Source organism: Oryzias latipes, chromosome 17 (assembly GCF_053564925.1).
Source record: "Oryzias latipes strain Hd-rR chromosome 17, Olatipes_Hd-rR_3.1".
In the NCBI taxonomy this organism is placed as follows: domain Eukaryota; kingdom Metazoa; phylum Chordata; class Actinopteri; order Beloniformes; family Adrianichthyidae; genus Oryzias; species Oryzias latipes.
In genome coordinates this window covers 34,749,812-34,769,278 of record NC_136253.1, presented here as the reverse complement: position 1 = coordinate 34,769,278, position 19,467 = coordinate 34,749,812, and the positions used below count along the sequence as shown (strand labels likewise).

Genomic DNA, 19,467 nt, shown 5'->3' with positions numbered 1-19,467 from the left:
GGTCGCACTACGGACGCCGCCATGTTGGAGCCAGACGCCGTCGGTAAGCAGTTCGACAGGAGACTGCACACTTTTACCGAGGCATCTGATCGGTCAGTTTAGGACTTGAACTAAAGAAAAAAAGTAAAATAAGACGGTATCAGATCCAGAACGGTTCTCCTGACCAACAGAGTAACAGCTGTTTATTTCCTCATAGAAGTCTATGGGATTTTGGCTTCTTGGAGCCACTTCCTGTTTGGAACGCCAGGGGGGAGGGGTCACTCAGTCCGGTCTCGGATGCAGTCGATAATGTGGTTCCACCACCAGCAGCTCTTACCCATCCAAACCTCCCCGAAGCAGCCCTGCCCCAGCTTGACTTCCAGCCGGAGCGACTCCCGCGGGATTTCCCAGGCGTCTTTGGCCAGTCCCTGAGTCTGCGGCTTCACCACGGGACACACGGTGGTCAGCCGGTAGCACAGCCCGTCCGCGTGTTCTGCACAAACACAACAGAAGATCAAAAAAGGGATTTAGCAATCCGACAAAACGGGACAGAGGACGTTTTTATTTCTAAAAACTGCGTTCACCGCCATCGAGCGGGGCGTCCAGAGGTTAGTAGCTAAACTTTGGTGAAAATGACGCATCCCTTCAACCAATCAGGGACTTAACTTTGGCCCATGACGAGCTGATGATGTCATCAGCGGGTGGAGTCCAAAACCAACATGGAGGAGAATCTGATCGTTCTCCTCAACTTGATCATGTTTTTATTATTTGTATGGAGACAATAATTACAGGTCCTCTGGTTTTGGTCTCATTTTTATGTTTTCCCTCCTTGGGACAGCAAGTCATCAAACTGGATCACAGGAAGTAGCGCCGAAAGCGCCGTCATAGAGGCGCCGCTCCTCCACGCCGCACCGGGAGAGTCTCTGAATGAAGTCATGAACCCAGACGTGGAGACGTGATCACCAACACTTTAATTCATCAGAAACGTACACCTTTATTAAGTTCCTTTGTGTTTGTTTGTTGTTGTTTTTGTGCCTTTGGTCACTCCTGAGTTGGGAATGTCCTGCTGGACTAAAGCCTCCCTACGACACATCCATCATTAGGGATGGGTATAGTTGGGATTTGGTCCAAACCAGGGGCCTCATTTATAAAGCTTTGCGTAGGATTTGCGTCAGAAGTGGTGTACGGATGAAACATAGGACGTGCGTACGCAAAGAAATATTCGGATTTATAAAACCGTGCGCACGCACATCCTACGCATCTTTCCCTTAATAAATCACAACCGATTCTAAATGCAGCGCAGCTTTTTGCGGTTTCATGACACGCCCATATTTGTCCATAAATAGTCCGTGAAACGCCCACAAATGAATATTCATTGATTGCGGAACCATGGCAAACACCGAGAGGAAATCAAAAAAACGTAACTTCACTCAATGTGAAGTAAAAGTTATCGTTGGCGAGGTGGAAAAAAGGAGAAAAGTGTTGTTTGGAGGGCACAGTGTGGGCATTACTAATGCCAAAAAGGCACTTGAGCGGCAAACGGTGGCGGACCCCGTAAATGCTGTAGCCTCACAACCATTCGAGGTTGTGAGGCTACAGCGCTCCATCGGGGGGGGGGGGGGGCGGGGGGGACACCGGAGCGCCAGATGCATGCGCCGGGGGGACCGGAGCGCCAGATGCACCGGGTGACACGCGTGGTTCCTCCGAGTGCTCCTCTGTAACGCCGGGCCCAAAAGCCCGCAGAGGTCCAACAGGACGGCTGGAGGAAGTGGGAACCGGCTCATAAGCCACTCGTCCTCGTTTGCCAGCAAGTCTTCTTGCTGTCTAAAAATGCGTTCACTCCGAATTCTTCCATTTGCCACATCTTCTAAGAGCGTAAGATCAGCCATTGTGCGTCATTACGCATCGTGATGGGGCATTTATTTCCATCCATTTAATTACATCTGACAAGCTACAGATGTCGGTAATAATCCACGTGGAAATGGGAAATTGATCAGCGCAAATGTAATTTCTTGTTGCTTTCTGAATGGTTGAGACATACGCCATACATTGTTTTATCAAAAATAAAACAAACTAAAGGCATATGCATGAATACCATAATTCCATAGCTTATGAAGAAATGTTTTAATATGAAAACAACTTTCCCCAGTGGACAATTAGTACGTCCGTCCGCACGTTGATTGTTTTGTTTGTTTCACTGCTGATCGATCAAACGGGTGTTGGTGTAGCTGTTAATTGTCAGACTTGCTTTGTGAAGTCTTCATGTTATTTCTGAGAGGCAGGATTGTCACTTTCACGTGTTTCTTCCATCTGCCGACGGTGTCGCCATTTCTCATTTCACCCGTTTTTGTGCGTACGCCTGGGTCAGAGCTTGCGTGGAGGACCGCACATTTTCCCGTCAAGTTTGCTTTTTATAAATCTCAACTACTGCGTAGAGAGTGGCGTACGCCTTCTTTTGTGCGTACGCAACGTTTATAAATGAGGCCCCAGGACTTTAAAACGGTTCTCGAACCCCCGACCACATTTACACGTGTCGAAGCGGCGCCACACGGTGGATGCTTCCTTACATTCTTTATGCACTGCAGTGCTGCATCTCCAGTCTCTCACACACTGAAGTAAAAGACGGATTTCACCGCTCATCGCCACGACGACGGCCTTTTCTCTGAGCCTTGTCACTCTCTTCCCTGAGCTCACTAAACAGGCTTTTACCGATGTTGCCTTTGGCTTTTTGACTGAAGCTCCGCCCACTCTCATGGCCCCACCCATTCTTCTGTGACCCCGCCCCTGGTCGCTGGAAAGCAACAACGATCGGCTGGAATCGTACAGCGAAAGGGAACCAAATGAGTGATTAACATGTCTGAAACGAAGCCCAGACATCTGCCTTTTTGTCAGTGATGGTGGTGCCGTGTCGGTTGGTACCTGTACCAAACTGGCACCGATGAGCGGATTATCTGCAGATGAATCATTTCCACATAGAAATGAGTCAGGAAGATCTGCTGGGCAGCAAAGAATAACCGAAGCACATAAAATGATCTGAGGTCATATATGTTTGTGTTCATAAGGTGTGACTGAAGCAGTAATCCATGTGTGTGAGTGTGTGTGCGTGTGTGTGTGTGCGTGCCGCATACCTGTGTAGTGTCTGACCAGCTTCTGCAGCGTGTCAAACTGGGCTCGTGTGGTGATGTAATAACCACCGCTATCAAGTTTGCGGATCTTGTAGTGTTTGACGTTGTCTCCCTTCACCTCGTCCCAGTCTCGTATCGACACAGAGTAGGCGCCTTGGAAACAGGAAGAGGAGCAAAAAACATGTCAGACAACAGTGAAACGCTCTGATTAAAAACCGAACTTCTTCACTTCGGCTTGAAGCTTGTCTGAAATCAAAAGTCCCTGGAGTCGGTTAGTCTACCAAAGAACCAAGAGGGAGTTTGGTTTGCTTGTTTGTTTACATCTGTCACAAGCAGGAGCAACACAAAGTCATGAGAAGAACCGCTGGACCCACTACAATAATACACAGCATGCAACAAACAGATAAATAACTACATCAGAATCAAAGAAAAAAATGTCTTAAGAACTGATTAACATGTATAAGTCGTTATTAAGACATCTATAAATGCTTATAATTGTCTTATTAATATTCATAAATGTATGACTAATACTTAGACAATCTTTAGACATCTACAAATGCTAATAAATATATTTATAAGCGGAATATTAACAATTACAAAGCATTAGTAAGACTTTGTTCATAAAAGTTTGTAAACATGTTACTAATCTTTACTAAAAAATGTTATTTTAAAGCTTTTCCAACATTCAAACAGATGAAATCTGGTCCACAGACTGAATGGACTAAATCTTCGATATTTTCAAATATCTATTCAAAACCCTTTTTATAATGTTACATATCTCTACCACTACTGGGAATTTCTGCCATATTGTTTCAGTCCTTAGATTGACCGTTTATCTGTGACGTCTGACTTTGCTCAGCAGAGTTCACCCGGGCACAGAGAAGGAAGGCGGGAAAATGGCGCGGCAGCCTTTTCACCGCCGTGACCTTTACCTTCATGCATTAGGTTGTCGGGGGGTTTCACATTCATGGATGCCTCTCTCTACTCACCTTTGGTGGTCTCGCTCTCTCGTACCAAGAAGGTTCCCCGCTGAGTCCCGACCAGCAGTAACAGACGCTCGGCGTCTTTGCGGCCCAGCTTACCAAAGTACCACCTGCAACACCACGACAGACAGGTTTAGGTGTTGGAGCGTCTGCTGCTCTGCATGTCAAAGGTGTGCCGTGACCTCATCAAGGGAATAACAGAAGATGCTGACAACACCAGGAACAGAAGTCATTGATGTAAAAGTCAACTGAAAAGAGGAGAGTTTGTGGAAACGTGCGGCGCCGGCACTCGGGGTTTGACGGACTGCAGAGCGCCGCGGCGACACGGAAGAAGTTGAAAAGGACGAAAACAGCAAACCACTGAGGAAAGGTTTGCTTAAAGCTCTCACTCTTCAGCTTGGATGGAGTCGGCCGGGGCGACGTAGTTACTGGGGATGAAACCGGTCTCCCCGGTGTTGATGGAGCGGGCCTCCCACCAGTCCCCTTCCCTAAAAAGGAAAGAAACACGTTTGACATGAATCTGGAAGGAGCTGGAGGCCGCACAAAGATGAAACCTGGATTTATGGATCATTCCAACGGATAAAAATACAGCACATCATAATGTGGGTTTGTGCTGGGGGGGGGGGGGGGGGGGGGGGGGGGCAGATTAACCCCAAATATTCTTCATCCTAATGGAGCATCACATACTAAGCTGATAAACCTGTTTGCTGGAGCATCGACGTCTGAGTTTCTTCCTCCTTTTTCCTGATTTGGACCTTCGGCTCCACAAACGGAAACCTGTTCATGTTTGGAGCTTCGTCCTTCACGAGGACATGATGCTCACTCCAGGTCAAATGATTTACAAAGCCCAATATTTACAACAACAGTCGTCTCAGCGCAATTCATGCCGGCAGTTGCATAGCAAACATGAAACCTCACAGAATACAAAGTCAGATAATCCAGCAGGTAATGGCTGAACTAAGCTGAACTGGGCGTCTCTGCTATGTTCCTGCCGCTAATTGAAATCAAATATCTTTATTAAAAAGGGGTTTCAGCGAGACTCCATCCTCCTCTTTCTCAGGTCCTGCTTTAAAACCGGCAGCAGACCCCCCCCGTCATAACATGTGGGAGTTTTTACTGAGAAATCCGGGTCGCCCCCGCGTTCCTAGAGCACGCTGGTTTGAAGCGAGTGTGTGGGTGAATTATGTGACAGACTCAGGGAGAGGTTTCAGCCCCCCCCTCCACCATGAGCTGGCAGAGCTGATGTGTTTGGTTAAAAAACTCAAATTGGAGTCTGAGTCAGCTGTTTCCTCTGAGAAGAGCTGGAAATGAGTAAATATGTTCGGGGGTGAAGCTTTAAAACCATAAAAAAGGAAATATCCTGAAATCAAAGGCTTTCTAGGAATATCTAGACTTTAAACATTCATGTTTAACATTTATTACCAAAGCTGCCACTAAAGCTTAGTTCAAAAATATTGTTTTACTTAGAAAATGCGTCCTTCATTCACCAAATTTAAAGCAATTTCCTAATTTATTTTTCGGGTTTTCTTGAAATGATGTCAGATTATCATTTCTTCCCCATGTGGAAACATTTTTCCAAGAAAGACTAGAAACTTTAAAACCAGCAGAGAGGACAAACGCTGCTGAAGGAGAGCTAACCGTGCAGAAACGGTTCGGTCTTGAGAGAGCTCAAACTCTAAGATGCAATCTGTCGGCTGTCACTTTGAAAAACGGTCCAATTTCTCTTTTTCCCAGCTCGCCTCTGGAGCAGATGGCCTCCTCGCCGCAGAACGGCGGTGTGAATGTGAGCAGAGGATGGATGCGGCGGCGGCGGCGGCGCGGCTCCTGGAACTCTGCCCATTTTCCCAGCTGTGCGGGTCGGAGATGAAACCCCAGCAGGTCAAAAGGACCCGGTGCTGAAGTGGCTGGATTTCAAACCATTGATCGTCTTCACTGCAATTTTAAATGTAGACCCATGTCCACCAGGTGCCACCTACCTGCCCTCGCCACCCCCCTTTTTGACCCGCCCCACTGGCTGACCCCTCACTCTCCCCTTCTGCCCCTGCCAGCCTGGTCAGATCTCTATAACAACCATTTTAGTTTTGGGTCACCTGGGGGTGACAAACAGGTCCATGTCATTTTTAGAAGGCTCGTACTTTTGGAACGCACGTACAACAGGGGGGCGCCACTTTTGCCAGCTCGCCACGCTAACGGTCATTTCCTACATTACAAGGAGCTTCCCAAAGGTGTTCAGGGGTTTGGAGGCGGTAGACGGAAATCTATAGGAATTTAAATTCGTAGAAGTGATTTTTTTTTACATTAATTCACAGATGGTGGCCTTTTTCCGAGGTCAAAGGTCAATGAAACGTTGGTTGTGGCTGTAGACTTAACTTGCTGGTGTGTGTGTGAAATTTTGTCAAGTTTTTTTCTCCCTATACTGTGCGAAAGTATATGACCATCCCATAATAGTCTCCAAACTTCCTTTGGGTATCCCCGACACGCGTGTTTTGATTTCTCTCGCTGTGATGTCATCATTTTTTTGGAGGGGGGGCGTTGTTCACCATGTGGAAAATTCCTGTTTTTGAGTATGCGGCCACGTTTTTGCTCAAAGGCACAGTGGAACAGGAGGACTGAGAAAACAATCTGGTCCTTCGGTCCAGACCTGCTGCAGGACAGAAGCCCAGTTTGTGCCATTTCTTAGTTCTGTGGACTGTTTCACAGCGGAAGCGACATCTTTCCTAAACTAGAGGCCTGTGCAGATGGTCCATTAGAGGAAGCCATTAGCAGAGCCTGATCCCAGCCTCAATAACAGACCTGAATCCTGACAGGGATTAGAAACACACACCGGATGGACCGACCCGACACGCCAACGACACTCACGTGTTGTTGATGATCTGAAAGCGGTCCCCCTTTTTGAACGACAGATCGTCCGCCGTCCTCGCCTCGTAGTCGTACAAAGCTACGAAAAACGTGACTCCTCCTGAAAGAAACCAAAACTGGACGTCAGTCTTTCTCCCAAGCGGCTCTGCTCCTTTAAGTCTCCTTTTCTGTCCCTAATCAGACGGGAAAAGCTTAATTATAGGAAGAGAAAAAGACTGATAATCCCAGGAGCCGTGAAGCTTTTTTTCTCCAACTTCAGCAAAAGATTTCATGAAAAACACGAGGAGTAACCAACAAAGTAACACTATTTTCAGAAGAACTCTGTGTTCTCCCCACAAACAAGAGTCTGGGTTTTAGTTTCTACATAGAAAAATGCTGAAAGTAAGCTGAGAGTAATAAAAAATAAACCACTGATGTTGTAGATGTTAAATTAAGGTAATTTTGGAGCATAATTGGTTTGATGCATATTTGCATCAATAGCCTAACTATGTTCTCTGTGACGTTTAGTCTGACGGCTCCTAAATCCTGTTCCCTTCGCATCTTTCAATCCAAATAGATCTCTGACTTTGAAGGGATCTAAAATAATCAACCCAAAAAAAGAAACTTTCTTTAAAAAAAAAAAAGGATTTACCCAGAAGCCTTTAGTTCGGGCTCCTTCATACAGAGGGGGTCTGATGGCGATCCTGTGGCTGAAACACCACGCTCACCCCGCCCTCTGCAACGCCCCTTCAAGCGACCCCTTCAAATGTAAAGACGTAAAAATACACGCTTCTGCGTTCAGAACTCTCATGGTCACTATGGAAGATTTGGAGGCCATTTTTGGACTCTACGTACAAAACGAGTGTTGAAGTCGAGTCAGTCGAACTTTGACCAACCAGGCTTCCGTAGTGACGTATGGGTATCGTAAGTGTTATGACACAGAAAAGGCGTTTTTTAAGTAGAAAATGAAAAAGCATTTTGAAGTACCGTATTTTCCGGACTATAAGTCGCACTTTTTTTCACAGTTTGGCAAGGGGTGCGACTTATACTCCGCAGCGACTTATATTAGAAATAAATTGAAATAAATACATTGTTAACCCTGCTGTTATGTTCATTTGTGAGGAACAGAGATGATGTTTCTGGGTCAATTTGATGTTTGAGGTATGTTAAGTGTTAAGAGTATGTTAAGTGACTCAGAGAATCAGCAAACTTTTTTTTACAGTAAGATCTTGAAGGCTAACAACATAATATTCTATTTTCCAATGATTTCATAGATTCAGAAATGCAATAAAAGTGAAAACTGTTTCTACAAATACAGGATGAAAACAGAGTATTAGTTAGCCAATGATGCTTCATGAAAAGAATAAATAAACAAGTTTGAGAAAAAATTACTGTGAAATTATTAGATAAACAGTCTGCTATGATTGTGTCATATAAGGTTGTGAAAGTTAAAATGCGACTTATAGTCCAGTGCGACTTATCTGTGTTTTTTTCTACTTTATAATGCATTTTTGGGCTGGTGCGACTTATAGTCCGGAAAATACGGTACTGATTTTTCATTGTAATTGTGAGTCATTTGATGCAGTTACATTTTGAAAATTAAAAAAGTATTTCTGTTAATCCATTTTAATGATCAAATTAGACATTTCTAAATGAATTTTACTAGACATTTACCAGAGAACTGTTTGAAAATGAAGTGTCAAATACCATTTTCTCTATCATTTTAATTAAGTGACAGAAAAAGCGGAGTTGAAGTAGAAAATGAAAAAGTATTTCTGTTATTGACTTTTATTTTTAATTATGCTACAGAATCGCTTCCATACGGGGGAAACGCATGAAATATCAAAGTCATACGCCGCTCAGTGAACCCGTAGAGAGACACTAAGTGCAACAGGTGGTAGAGAACACCGTACACAACATAAGGATGAGTAACCCTGGGCTCACACTGCATCCAGTCTACCGGAGCTGGACTGGACCCCCCGAAAACAGTAAATATCAGCGGAATGAGAAACATTTGGATCCTGGTTCCAGGATCCTCCGCATCCTTGGGGCCCTCGCCGGCGTTCTGATCAGCCTCTGTGTGACTGACTTTAAATGTCTGATCTGCATAACATCTGTTCCCCTCACACCATCCTCCGCATATGAAAGCGTTTGGCAGCGGATGTTTGTGGTTTGAAAGTTAGTCCGGAACATAACTTCTGTCTTCCTACAGTTACTGAAGTAAAGAGCCAACCTGAAATCGGACGGACAGACTGACCTGAGATGGCGGTGGGGTAGGGACTGCTCACAGACACCGAGGTGAAGGAGGTGGAGGCTCCTCCGAAGGGCGTCATGACGGAGGACGCCCCCCCAAAGGGGGTGAGGGCTGCAGTGTGGCTGTTGTAGGTGTTGTTGTGCATCTTGGCAGCTGGAGAATGACCCATCAGGGTGGGTTCAGGGCCGTAGTGGCCCTGGTGAGCGCCGGCTGACGTAGTGTTGGGGTTGTCGGGTTGGTATTTCAGCGCTGGGCCCTTGTTCTCTTTACTCTTAACGCAACCCATCGTCGAGTCTGAAAAAAGGAAGAGGGAGTATGATGGTCTGAGGACCACAACTAGCCACAAAATGTGTTTATTCACAACAATATTTTTCATCTGATACACTGAACTGAGAAGACGTGGGTGTTCTTTCATAATTGGACGTTTTTCATTGAGGAAAATTCAGAGGCTTTCATACCAGTCTTACAAGCCTGTTTGTCATTAGTCCAACAAGCAGAAACAAACATTCTAATGTCTAAGACGAACTGAGAATTTTAACTCTGCAGAGCTGGGGAGACGTTTGATGGGCCAATTAAATCCAAACAAGATCCTGAACAGAGAACACAGGAGCAGAAATGAGTGACACGTGAAACACGCCCACAGCCTTCAGGAAGCTTTCATGACGTCCTGGAAGACGACAAAACCAATGAGTTCTATCACTAGAGGAGACATCACGTGGTTCCTCATGGGAGGAGAGCACCGCCATCTTGGTGAGGTCAAGTTACTGCTGCAGTGAATGCATTTGAACACATTTTTTGCAAAATGCCAGTTCATTGTGCGGGTTTCAACTGCCAAAATCAGATAAATGAGTCCAATAAGGAGGTAGGTATATCATTTCACAGGTAAGTATTTTAATTTTTTTTCTTTTAAGGCTGCAGGGGCTTCATTAATAGAACACATGTTGACATGCATGATGCTGCAGGGCTGTTATCAACATGCTGCATGATGTACATTTATTTTGCTGTCAATATAAATGTACATTTTATTTTGCTAAACCTTTATACAGCATACTAGGCTATTATAGTAATATAGATTTATACATTCCTGACTCAGTGACTGAACTTTTCTTGCAGGTATCCAATGGATTCAGACTTAGGGAAAAAGTGGGCTTTATCTATCAGATGGATCACTGTAGTACCAACTAGCAACACAGTCTGGCTGTTCAAAACATTTGTGGAAACAGATTTTGATGAGAGGCCAGACTGTTTTTTTTTAGGGTAAATCTGTTGTTCACTTTTGGACTTCTTTTGAATATTATTATTATTATTATTATTATTATTATTATTATTATTAATAATAATAATAATATCATTATTTTTATTATTATTTATTGACTTATTATTTATTTATTGTTACTTATTGTTTGTATTGACTTACTATTGATTTATTATTATTATAATTATTATTATTATTATTATTGACTTATTGTTGGGTTTTTCTAAATAATTTAAATTACATGTCAAAGAGGTCTAAAACTTCTAAATGTTTAGAAATTAATTTTAAAAATTATTTCTAATAATTTTTTATTTGTAAGAAGTCCTGCAACAATGCATTTTCATTCAAGTTTGAGCTTTTAAGGCTGACTGTTTCTCTTCTTTAACAACAACAAATGATGTATATATATATATATGTGAATGAAGCATTGAGGGTAATTCCTACCACAAACATTACAGAAACCAATGAACTGGTTTACACTTCAGCAGCAGTGATCCTTGAGATGCTTGGCTACAAGAGCAACCATGGAAGAAAACAGTACCCACCATGGAAGCAACGGTTAGAGGCCAAAATCAAGGCAACTCGGAAGGATGTGAGTAAGCTGACAGAGGCTCAAAGAGGTACAATGAGAAAGCAAGTACCTAAGAGATACAGCCAGATGCCCATACCTGAAGCACTGGAAACTGCCAAACAAAGGCTCCTAGCCTTGAGCAGCCGCCTAAAGAGGTACACAAGAGACAATGAAGCCAGACGAATAAACAAGCTCTTCGCAACTCAACCTGCAAAAGTGTACGCTCAGTGGTAGGGTCAAAACAGCCGAGCAGACCCACCAAGGCTGGAAACTGAACAGTACTGGAAAAGTATATGGGAGAAAGAGACAGCACATAACAGCAATGCCCAGTGGCTGGTCTCTCTGAGAAAAGAACATAGCAACCTCCCTGAACAGAATCCAGTAACCATCACAGTGGCAGACATCCAAGAAAGAGTCTCAGGTATGAAGAACTGGACAGCACCAGGCCCTGACATGATACATGCCTACTGGCTAAAGAAGCTTTCCGCACTCCACGAGCGCCTGGCAGCACAAATGAACCAGCTGCTAAGAGATGGGACTCACCCCGAATGGCTAACGGAAGGGCGAACGATCCTGATCCAGAAGGATCCCTCAAAGGGTGCAGTCCCATCCAACTACCGGCCAATAACCTGTCTGTCCACAACATGGAAGCTGATGTCGGGCATCATTGCAACCAAGATAAATAGGCACATGGATCAATTCATGAGTAACACACAGAAGGGCATTGGTAGAGACTCCAGAGGAGCCAAACACCAACTCCTGGTCGACAGAACAGTCGCTCAAGACTGCAAGTCACGACACACCAACCTGTGCACAGCCTGGATTGATTACAAGAAGGCCTATGACTCAATGCCACACACATGGATCACTGAATGCTTGGAGCTGTACAACATCAACAGGACTCTAAGAGCCTTCATAGGAAACTCAATGAAGCTGTGGAAAACCACCCTTGAAGCCAATGGGAAGCCACTTGGTAAATGGCGTATACTTATATAGCGCCTTTCTTCCTACAAGGACAAAGCGCTTTACAGTCACAGACCCATTCACCCAGTCACACACACAGTCACACACTGGTGGTCGCTCCGCTGCCAAACACAGGCGCCCGCCTACCACCAGAGGCAAGGTGGGGTTCAGTGTCTTGCCCAAGGACACTTCGACTCATGGGCGTGCAAGGCGGGAATCGAACCTGCAACCTTACGATCATGGGACGACCGCCCTACCGCTGCACCACGGCCGCCCACTTGCACAAGTGTCCATCAAATGTGGGATATACCAAGGTGATGCTCTGTCCCCACTGCTGTTCTGCATAGGTCTCAACCCCCTCAGTCAAATAATCACCAAGACTGGCTATGGATACCGACTCAGAAATGGGGCCAACATCAGTCACCTCCTCTACATGGATGACATCAAGCTATATGCTAAGAGCGAGCGTGACATTGACTCCCTGATCCACACCACCAGGATCTACAGTACTGACATTGGGATGTCATTCGGGCTCGAGAAATGCAGCCGGATGGTGACAAAGAGAGGCAAGGTAGTCCACACAGGAGGGGTCTCACTCCCAGAAGGAACAATAGCAGACATTGAGGACAGTTACAAGTACCTTGGAATTCCACAGGCATATGGCAACAAGGAAAGCTGCAACAGCTAAATACCTCCAACAAGTAAGGCAAGTCCTGAGAAGCCAGCTCAATGGCAAAAATAAGACCCGGGCAATAAACAGCTACGCACTGCCTGTTATCAGATACCCTGCAGGAATAAGAAGATGGCCAAAGGAAGAGATACAGACCACGGATGTTAAAACACGAAAGCTCCTCACCATGCATGGAGGGTTCCATCCCAAATCCAGCACCCTGAGACTGTATGCTAGCCGCAAGGAAGGAGGCCGAGGACTAGTGAGCGTAGAAGCCACTATCCAGGATGAAACATCTAAGATGCAAGAGTACATCAAGCTCAAGGCCCCAACTGACAGTGTGCTCAGTGAATGTCTCAGGCAATGGAGAACAGAGGATACAGTGCTGGAGGACAGACCCTCATGGGAGGACAAACCCCTGCATGGGATGTACCACCGGACCATAACTGAAGTGGCTGATATCAAGAAGTCCTACCAATGGCTAGAAAGGGCTGGCCTACAGGACAGCACTGAAGCGCTCATCCTGGCAGCCCAGGAACAAGCCCTGAGCACCAGAGCAATAGAGGCTCAGATCTACCACACCAGACAAGACCCAAGGTGTAGGCTGTGCAAAGAAGCGCCTGAAACAGTCCAGCACATAACTGCAGGGTGTAAGATGCTGGCAGGGAAAGCAAACATGGAGCGCCACAATCAAGTGGCTGGAATAATATACAGGAACATGTGTGCAGAATATGAACTGGAAACCCCAAGGTCAAAATGGGAAACACCTCCGAAGGTTGTAGAGAATGAGAGGGCAAAGATCCTGTGGGACTTCCAGATCCAGACTGATAGGATGGTGATGGAGAACCAACCAGACATTGTAGTGGTGGATAAGGAACAGAGGAAAGCCGTTGTGGTGGATGTGGCAGTGCCAAGCGATGGGAACATCAGGAAGAAGGAACATGAGAAACTGGAGAAATACCAGGGACTCAGAGAAGAACTGGAGAAAGCCTGGAAAGTGAAAGTGACAGTGGTGCCTGTGGTAGTTGGAGCACTCGGGGCAGTAACCCCCAAGCTGGAGGAGTGGCTACAACAGATACCTGGAAAGACCTCAGACCTCTCAGTCCAGAAAAGCGCAGTGCTAGGAACAGCTAAGATACTGCAGGACCCTCAAGCTCCCAGGCCTCTGGTAGAGGACCCGAGCTTGGAGGAGAAACCACCCGCGGAGGGTGAGAGGGGCGTTTTTTTTTTTTTTAATATATATATTATATACATAAAATATAATATATTTATATATATGTATAAATATATTTAAATCTAAAAATATATACAGTTTATAAAAGCTACTTAGACACCACTAAAATCAATCGAAATCAATGTCATGTGGGCGTCGTCGACCTCACCAAGATGGCGTCGCGCTCCGCCACCACCAGGCTTCTAAAGCGGGCGTGTCTCCTCTAGTGATATAACTCATTGGACAAAACCAGAAGGTGGCCCATTCCTCAGGAAGATGACCCTCTGTTAGGTCTGAACTCTGCCTCCCCCTCTGGCCACTGGCCGGGAACGTTCTAGCCACACTTCCTGGATGCCGCACACCTGACTCTCGTTCATTCATCACCCATACTGAAGCTCTGCTCTGAGCCTCACTCAGTGCAAAGTATTTTTTGTGCCACTTGTGTCAAATCCTGACTCCGCTTGCCTGCCGCCTGTCCCGACCATCGTCTGGATCCTGACCACCCCGTCTCTACACCTGTCATCGACCCCCGCCTGCCTGACCCTGACTTAGCTTTGTGGACTTTTAGCTGAGCCCATAAACCTGCTGCATCTGGAACCAGCCGTCTGCCCGTTCTTGTCACAGCCTCTTCCAGGTGATTCCACGTCAATTTCTGAGACGTTCAAACGTTGCATTTGTTCAAATTTCTCAATTCCCATCAGTGAAAGACACTTTACACAGGAAGACTGCAGTTGGAAACACAACGCTGACGAGTGTTCACAAAGTGAAGGAAAAGAAAGATTTGATGTCACTTTTGAAGCACCGGGAGCTGGCGGGAGATTCCCGTCCTCTTAATAAATCTGAGGAAGCAAATGCTTCAGGAATGCAGACAAAAGCACGCTGCATGAGCATTCATGCCAGCCCACATAGTCTTTGCAGGAGAGTATCCATGAAACAGGGAAGTGTAGCTCCCCGCATCCTTTGCAGAACGGCGTCTCTGAGCACTCGTCTCCCACCTTTCTCAGAGGATTTCTGTCCGTTCTGCTTCTGCGATGATCAGGAGTTAAGCCGCTCTGCTTTTAGCGGCTCCTGACATCTAATAGCTAAACTGTTTCCGTTCCCTGCAGGTCCGTGTTGCTTTCTGTTAAGCAGACACTGCTGCTGCCTGCAAAGGGGAGCACTTTTCTGTCAGGAAGCTGCCTCTCCTGAACGATTGGTTTGCTCACTTTGGTTCATTAACATTCATTTGACGAGCGACTATTCCTTCCAAACCAAAGTCTTGTTTACGTCTTGCTTAAATGAAACAAGTATTCATTCATGTAACAAAATGTTCCACTTCAAATCCTTGTTTTGTGTCCGCCATAAAGCTTTTTTGTGTGTCTTTGGTTGTTGAGGCCATTTTCTGGGCCCAGGCCGTTTCCACGTTGGTGGTTCTAAGAGGAAGACGTGAAATGTGTAGTGCTTCTCTGATCATCAGTCCTCAAACTCTTCCTCGCACTGCAGTGACGGTGCCAGGTGAAGCATTGGCTCCATGAAGGACAGAGATTTCTGTAGAAGTGTCTTTTTCCCCCACACACTTCCATTCCTTTAGCTTTCCAGCAGCTTCTCAGGTGTGATCTGGATTCTGGATCAGAGCCTCACATCCTCACAGGTGAGGGACAGGGCGGATGGAGATGCAGAAACTTACATTTATTTATAAATAAGGCTAATTATGAAGTTGAGAATGGAAAACAAATCATTTAAGAAATGTGGCTCCTGGAACGTGCACATTTTTAATGCTTATTAATTTCAAAAACAAAATCAAAAACATCCAGAGCGACGATGGCTCCTAAAGAAAATCCTTCGTTCTAAATCCGACCAGTAATTTTTATTCTTAATAAGAAAAAGTCTTCCCTGTTTGAAGCTGATAAAATGATTACAAAATTGAACTACTTTTAACTATCTGCACATAATTAACACAGATTAGGAAACAAGTCCATCAGCGTTCCAAATCATCAACAGATCAGTTTCCAAGGAAACCTAAATCTAGTCTGTTAGATAAAGGTGTGTTTGTTGAGGGATCTGTCAGTGCTCGGCTTTCTTAGGGTGATGTTTGGGCTTCGTCAGCATTTTTGTCGTTTCGTTACGTTGACGCGTCTTTACAAAGGTGAAAACCGGCGGCTCAGACGAAGCTGCAGCTCGCTGGAAGGCTGCAGAGCTTCAGTTTGGTTGAAGGTGAGATCAGCGCTCAGGGCGCCGCTCGTGCAGGAGCTCACCGTTAAACAGAACCTGTTCCACTGTTGATCTGCCTGCTTTTTTCTTAAGAACCACGACAAGATAGAACTGGTTAAAGCAGCTGTGATCTTCACCGACCAACAACAACAACAACATGACAGAGACAATGTGGATTTCTCTAAAATCCAAACGCATTTCGGCAAAGACCAGGATGAAAACATGTTAGTTTGGCACAAAGTCTAAAGCCTGAAGCAGAATCCAAATTCTTCCCCAAACCGTTCGACTTCTCCCTACGTTTAGCCCTCCAAATGGAGAGTTATAGGAAAATAGTAGTCGTGTCTGAATTCCTTCATTAGACACCATCTAAGGCACTATATAGCCTGTTCGCCATTTTCTAGTGCTGTCAGAATCTACAATTCCAAAATCCAGTGCCCTAGAAATTTCCCAGAAGTCTCTGTGAAAAACCAGTGTGCATCGATGCTCAGAACTCAGTGGATTTATAAATGGTCGTCGCAAAATGCTTATATTAGCGAGATTTTCGCTTTGTGAAATCGATGACGTCACCGTTTAAAAAAATAGTAGTGACCTTGGACAGGACTTCTCCTTCGTCTATTTACATCAACGTTGTGGTCTCTTCTAGAAAAAGCTTGAATGTTTTCAAACCCTCATTTTTGGACGGCACCTTCTAGGTTTATGAGATTTTCCCGTTTCCAAACATCTAGCAGGTTTGTAAACAATAAACCAACTAGTTATATGATTTTTTTCCAGGTGTTAGTTTCCATTGCTTCTGCTGGGTTTTGCTGCCAATTTCCCATGATGCCTTGTAGTTTAAAGGTTAACCAGCATTTTTCTGAAACGTACATTTTTATGTTCGACTTAATGTTTTGTTATTTCCTAAAGTACCATGATAACGTTGAAATTGAAATTGTACAATGATGTTTAGAACTGCTAGAACTTAAACCCAATCAAACCAAAACTCAAATGATCGGTTTCGTTTTGGAGATTTTTAGAAATCCCACAAGTCTGTGGGATTAAGGGTTCAGCGGGTTCTGAAGATGGACAGATGGGTTCACTTAGTTCCAGGAGGGGCTCTATAATTAAAGTTTGGTTGATTGATATACTTGTTAACGTAATATTTACAATAAACCACAGGTTTGAATTCATTGACATTTTGAGTCATCTGTTATCAAAACAAGGACTTTTGTGGTAAACCCTGATGGTCCTTAGCTACCTCAGATATTGTGTGCGATAAATTCACAATCGTGCTTTGACTTGTGCTGTCTTGTGGGGTCATCTGGACCCCACAAGGTGCGCTGAAGCTTTTTTCTTCATTGATATGTGATCTTCACTGGTGTCCATGGATTACATGAAATCCTCTCCACTTTTGCCATGGTAGGGAGAACACGTCAATGTAAGGGTGGGGTCATCTGGACCCCACAGGGGGTAAAGAAACCGGAATTTGACATGCCTATCCAAAGTTCATACACGTCAGGGACCAACCTTACATTATTAATTGGGACTAGACTAAGGCGGGTGGGGTCATGAGACGGTTTGACGTTCTACATGAATGAACAGAAGTTTTGCTCTGCTGGTTTTGCCTTCAAACCTCTTTAACGTTCTTCATCACCCAACAGCAGGTTGTAAAAATGCGTCACCGTTTGGTGACACGCAGAGCAACAAGAGAAGCAAAGAAACATTGGAACATGTTTTCAAAAAGCAGAGACGATCCAGCAGCAGGTGGACGATGTCCTAATGAGCAGCCGGCGGTCCTTTGCCATCAAACTGTCCTAAACAATCAGATTTTACAAATTAAAACTGCAATAAAAGGAGAATGCATGAATCAAACTGCAGTTTTTAAAGAACTCTAGGTTTTATGAGCCAACATCAGCTTCAGCTCTGCTCCCAATGTTTGTCTGAAACTAAAACCTAAACCAACGGCTCATTGAAAACTGGAGTAAACGCTGTGTAAACTTTGCTTTTTTCCATCCTTTCTCCCGGTTCTTTGTGTGAATTCAACAGAAACAGATGACATCTGATCAAATGAAAAAAGCAGAACCGCCGTGTTTCACTCCCAATATGAAGCTGAGAAGCTGCAATGCCATCAGGAAGACTACACTTCAGGGTTTTTGTGCTAAAAACAGCCCGCCTTAAATGATCACCTGCAGAGATCGGGAACGGATTACAAGTCGGGACGAGCCCGCGTGTCGTAGCGCGTCAAACCGGTTTCACAACCTTTAGGTTCTGGAGTCTCGCAGGAAAAACGTCAACGCTTTTTAAAGAGGAGATATTTACTTTCAACAGGAGGGACTTTTGAGTCAAGTTGTGGGTCTGAATGATCGTTAAAGGAGACGGATGAAAAGGCTTGTGGTTATTGTCCACTCCCATCAACCCTGCATAATCTCCCACACAAAAGCCACCATATTAGTGCAAATTCGAGCTAAAAAAATATTCAAAATAAGCTAAACGTGGAGCCAAATGAGCACCTTAGTGGCTGCATGAGGTACCGTATGAAAAGATTAATAACAAACAGAGGAGGGTCTCCTGGAGGCTGTCAGGAGATCATCGGAGAGGAACGGACCGATCCCCTGGTGGCTCTGAGGGGGCAGGACGCGCTCGGCTAAGACCTCACAGTTGGATCTGGATCCGTGGTCTTCTAGGGGCCCTTTTGCTAATGACCTGCATAAAGGTCACAGAGCGTCCGTCCGTTGAACCTAACTGTATCCGTTCCTCTGATTAAGATTTAATAAAAGATAACGGTTCCTTGAAGTATTTAGCAGAGTCCTTGTTATGTGCAGCTCTGCTGTTTTGGTTGGTGTGAAGCTGTGTGCCAGACGGCCTGGGATGCCATGTCGGATTAAAGAGACACGGGCTGCTGCTTCCCGCAGGCTGCAGCCACAATGCTGAGACGGGAAGCTTTTCTGGAGCTGGCACGCGCCGACGTCCGGGACAGAAACAGCCCCCGCCGCCCAGCGCCATCAATCCAACGCGTCCGGCCCACGCGTCTTTCTGTCCAAATCCGCCGGAAAACTTCCCAAAACGCAAACGTTTCTTCACATTCAGCAGGTTTTTCTGGGTCCAGAGACGGAGAAACACCGAAGAAGAAGCCATTCATTTTCATAAACATAAGAAAGCATGACATGTTTCATGCTACACCGGACATTTAAAACAAAAACGTTTTATAAATACGTAAAATACCAACAACGCTTTTAGAAAGTGTGCTTCCTGTTAAAATCGGGACGTTTTTGCTGAAATCAAAGTTCGTAAAAATGGGAAATTGATTTCATTCAATGATAATGCTGGGCTGAAAATCTGTCGAAGCTTTGTGACAAATTTCTTCAGAGATGACCTTTAGGTGATACAGGATGATTTGAGAAGAAATGAACAGATTTGAGATCATTAAGACTAAGCCTGCGCAATAACTAC

General features: G+C 45.0%; 1 protein-coding gene across 3 annotated transcripts in view; it reads right to left on the bottom strand.

Annotated features, from left to right (window-relative positions):
- Positions 1 to 19,467, bottom strand: part of yes1 (YES proto-oncogene 1, Src family tyrosine kinase) — a 31,053-nt gene that overhangs the window by 8,549 nt on the left and 3,037 nt on the right. For all 3 annotated transcript variants that reach the window (XM_023965016.2, XM_078934960.1, XM_023965017.2), the window contains exons 2-7: positions 9,183 to 9,473; positions 6,947 to 7,046; positions 4,477 to 4,575; positions 4,094 to 4,197; positions 3,108 to 3,257; positions 317 to 472 (exon numbers count right to left, since the gene is read on the bottom strand). In XM_023965016.2, the coding sequence (XP_023820784.1) occupies positions 317 to 472; positions 3,108 to 3,257; positions 4,094 to 4,197; positions 4,477 to 4,575; positions 6,947 to 7,046; positions 9,183 to 9,465 (892 nt within the window). In that variant the 5' untranslated portion in view covers positions 9,466 to 9,473. The remainder of the gene's footprint in view (positions 1 to 316; positions 473 to 3,107; positions 3,258 to 4,093; positions 4,198 to 4,476; positions 4,576 to 6,946; positions 7,047 to 9,182; positions 9,474 to 19,467) is intronic.